At 47.5% G+C, this 2,579-nt stretch overlaps 1 protein-coding gene across 1 annotated transcript in view; it reads left to right on the plus strand.

The window, feature by feature from the left end:
* pex6 (peroxisomal biogenesis factor 6) overlaps positions 1–2,579 on the plus strand; it is a gene marked incomplete in the record, with an annotated part of 6,464 nt that overhangs the window by 415 nt on the left and 3,470 nt on the right. The window contains 4 exon segments of the mRNA XM_035660140.1: positions 780–1,367; positions 1,970–2,139; positions 2,249–2,332; positions 2,412–2,574. Coding sequence (XP_035516033.1) covers positions 780–1,367; positions 1,970–2,139; positions 2,249–2,332; positions 2,412–2,574 — 1,005 coding nt within the window.

A 2,579-nucleotide genomic window follows, 5' to 3' on the forward strand; every position in this document is an offset into this window, starting at 1 on the left:
TGTTATGTTATTATGTTGTTGTTATTGTTTATTATTGTTTATTATTATTGTTGTTGTTTTATGTTTATTTTGTTGTGTTGTTATATTATTATGGTTTGTTTTTTATTATTATGTTGTTATTATGTATGAAGTAAAACACTCTCTTGTTCTGTGTTTTAAAAATTGTACAGTAAATGTATATTACCGGTATCGATTACCCTGTTAAATTACACACATTATATATATATATATTATATATATAAATATATATATATATATATTAATATATATATATATATATATAGATCCGGACTCCACCTGCCCGGTCTCCCCCACAACGGGTGTCGGGCAGCAGCAGCGGGTCTCCCTGCCGGGCCAGCACAGTGTCCCGGGCGGGCAGAGCTCCGCCAGGCCCGGCGGTGGAAGCGGCTTTCCTGCGGCCCCAGCGGAGGCTCTGCCTGCTGCGGGCTCCACAACAATAATAAACAATAACAATAAAAACAATAATAATAACAGCAATAATAATAATAATAATAAGTTAACGTCAGTGTTGTTGTTCAGAATCAGAAATACTTTAATAATCCCAGGGGGAAATTATTTTGTTGTTGTTGTTAGATTTTCATTAATTAGTTAATAATGTGATTATTGGCAGCAGGTGTTTGATCAATAATCAGGTTTTAAGGAGTTTTTTTAATTAAAAGATCTGAGGACCTGTAACCAATCATCTGCGTTATTGATTGATTGATTGATTATTGGCTCAGATAATTGATCCCTGTAGCTGACTTCCTGTCTGATGTCAGCAGTTGGAGCTCCTGGTCCTGGACTGCAGTCCTGTGACTCAGGGCCGGATCACCGCAGACACGTCTCTGGTTCTGATGGACTGCTGCGACCCGGCGGACCCCCCGGCCCCCCCGGGACCGGCCCCGCCCTGCAGACCGCTCAGACTGTGTGTGTCGGACTTCGCTCATTACGCCGACGGCCTCGGAGGGGGGCGGTCTCTCCTGGACAACAGGAACTCTCTGGGCTCGGGGTTCTCCGGCGTCCTGCAGGCTCTGGAGGGCCGGCTGGAGGTCCAGGTCGGGGACCCTCGGCGGTGGCTCGGGGGTCAGCCGGTGGGCGCCGTGGACGTGGACGGCTGCGTGTTTGTGAGCACACAGCTGCTCCTCAGGCTGGGGCTGTTCAACCGGGAGTGGGTGAGGCTGTGGCGGCCGGGCGGAGCCTCCAGACCGGATCCCAGAGAGCGGCTGGTCTCGGTGCTGGTGCTGGACTTCGCTCAGAGTCCAGACCTGCAGAACCACAATGAGGTCGGACTCGTATCGCCGACTCTGTGGTTCAACATGACCGACGGAGACGAGCTCCCTGAGAGGAGCTGCACGCTGAGGATGAAGGTCAGCGGTTAACCTTCATAAGCCCCGCCCCCTTTCTGCACTGCTCCAATCAGAGTTGAGCGAGCCTCAGTCAACTTCCTGCTCACCTTAACTAAAAAATATTATATTTACAGGATGAGCTGGTCTAAAACGATTAGATGATAAAGATCGTAAGATTACACGTTTATATAAAATATGTTGTAAGTAGCTCATTGACTGAATGTCTGAATTTCACAATAAAGTTATTTACTTAGATATGCTATATGCTAAGCTAATGTTGAAGCTAGTTAAGATAATAGAGACATAGTCGTAACTATCTACATCCATTGTTAGCTTTTAGCTTGAGTTTTACTAACAGGAGCTACTTTAAGATGTGACTAATGTTCCTTTTAACTTGAACTATCTTTTCTACATAGATTAGCTTAGCACGTAGCATATCTTTGTACAGGGAAGGAGGAGGTTAATAACACGGATTAATACGGGACCGGATTCAAAACATGGAAAATAAGATCCAGGTTGAAAAATACAATAACAACGGAGGCAACAGCAGTTGGGGATTGATTGATTGATTGATTGATTGATTGATTGATAATTGTTCTCATCATTATCTGCTTTTGTCTCAGAGGTGGAAACCGTCTCCTCCGGCGCCCGGTGGGCGTCGCTCCGACAGTTTCTGTCGCTCTGCTTCTCCGCCGTTCGCCAGCGAGCTTCACATCCAGCCGGTGGCGTCTCCGCTGTACAACAACAACAGTTGCTACGACGACCTGCTGTCCGAACACTTCAGCTCGCCCAGGTCAGCTGACAGCGGCGGAGGAAGTACTCACATCCTGTAGTGACAATACTAAATGTGCTAAATGTGTGTGTGTGTGTCTGTCTGTGTGTGTGTGTCTGTGTGTGTGCAGGCTGGTTTCACTGGGAGACATCCTGATGGTTCCTGTGCAGAACCATCCAGACCTGCTGGAGAACAACTCGGAGGGAATAAACAGGTGAGCAGCAGAGAGGACCCTGTTCCTACTTCCTGTTCGGTTCAGAGTGACGGCAGCTGTGTGACCTTTGACCCGTCAGGTGTTCGGTGCTGTTCTTCAGAGTGCAGAAGGTCTGTCCGTCTGCGCAGACACAACCAGAGGAAGAGGAAGAAGAGGGAGGAGCTCACCTGGCCGACAGACTGCACACCTCACTCTACATGGTGACCTTTACTCCCCCTAGAGACCCGCTGTCTCCTATAGAGGCCCG

This window comes from Morone saxatilis, unplaced genomic scaffold, assembly GCF_004916995.1.
Source record: "Morone saxatilis isolate NCDOM2014 unplaced genomic scaffold, NCSU_SB_2.0 Contig17, whole genome shotgun sequence".
In the NCBI taxonomy this organism is placed as follows: domain Eukaryota; kingdom Metazoa; phylum Chordata; class Actinopteri; family Moronidae; genus Morone; species Morone saxatilis.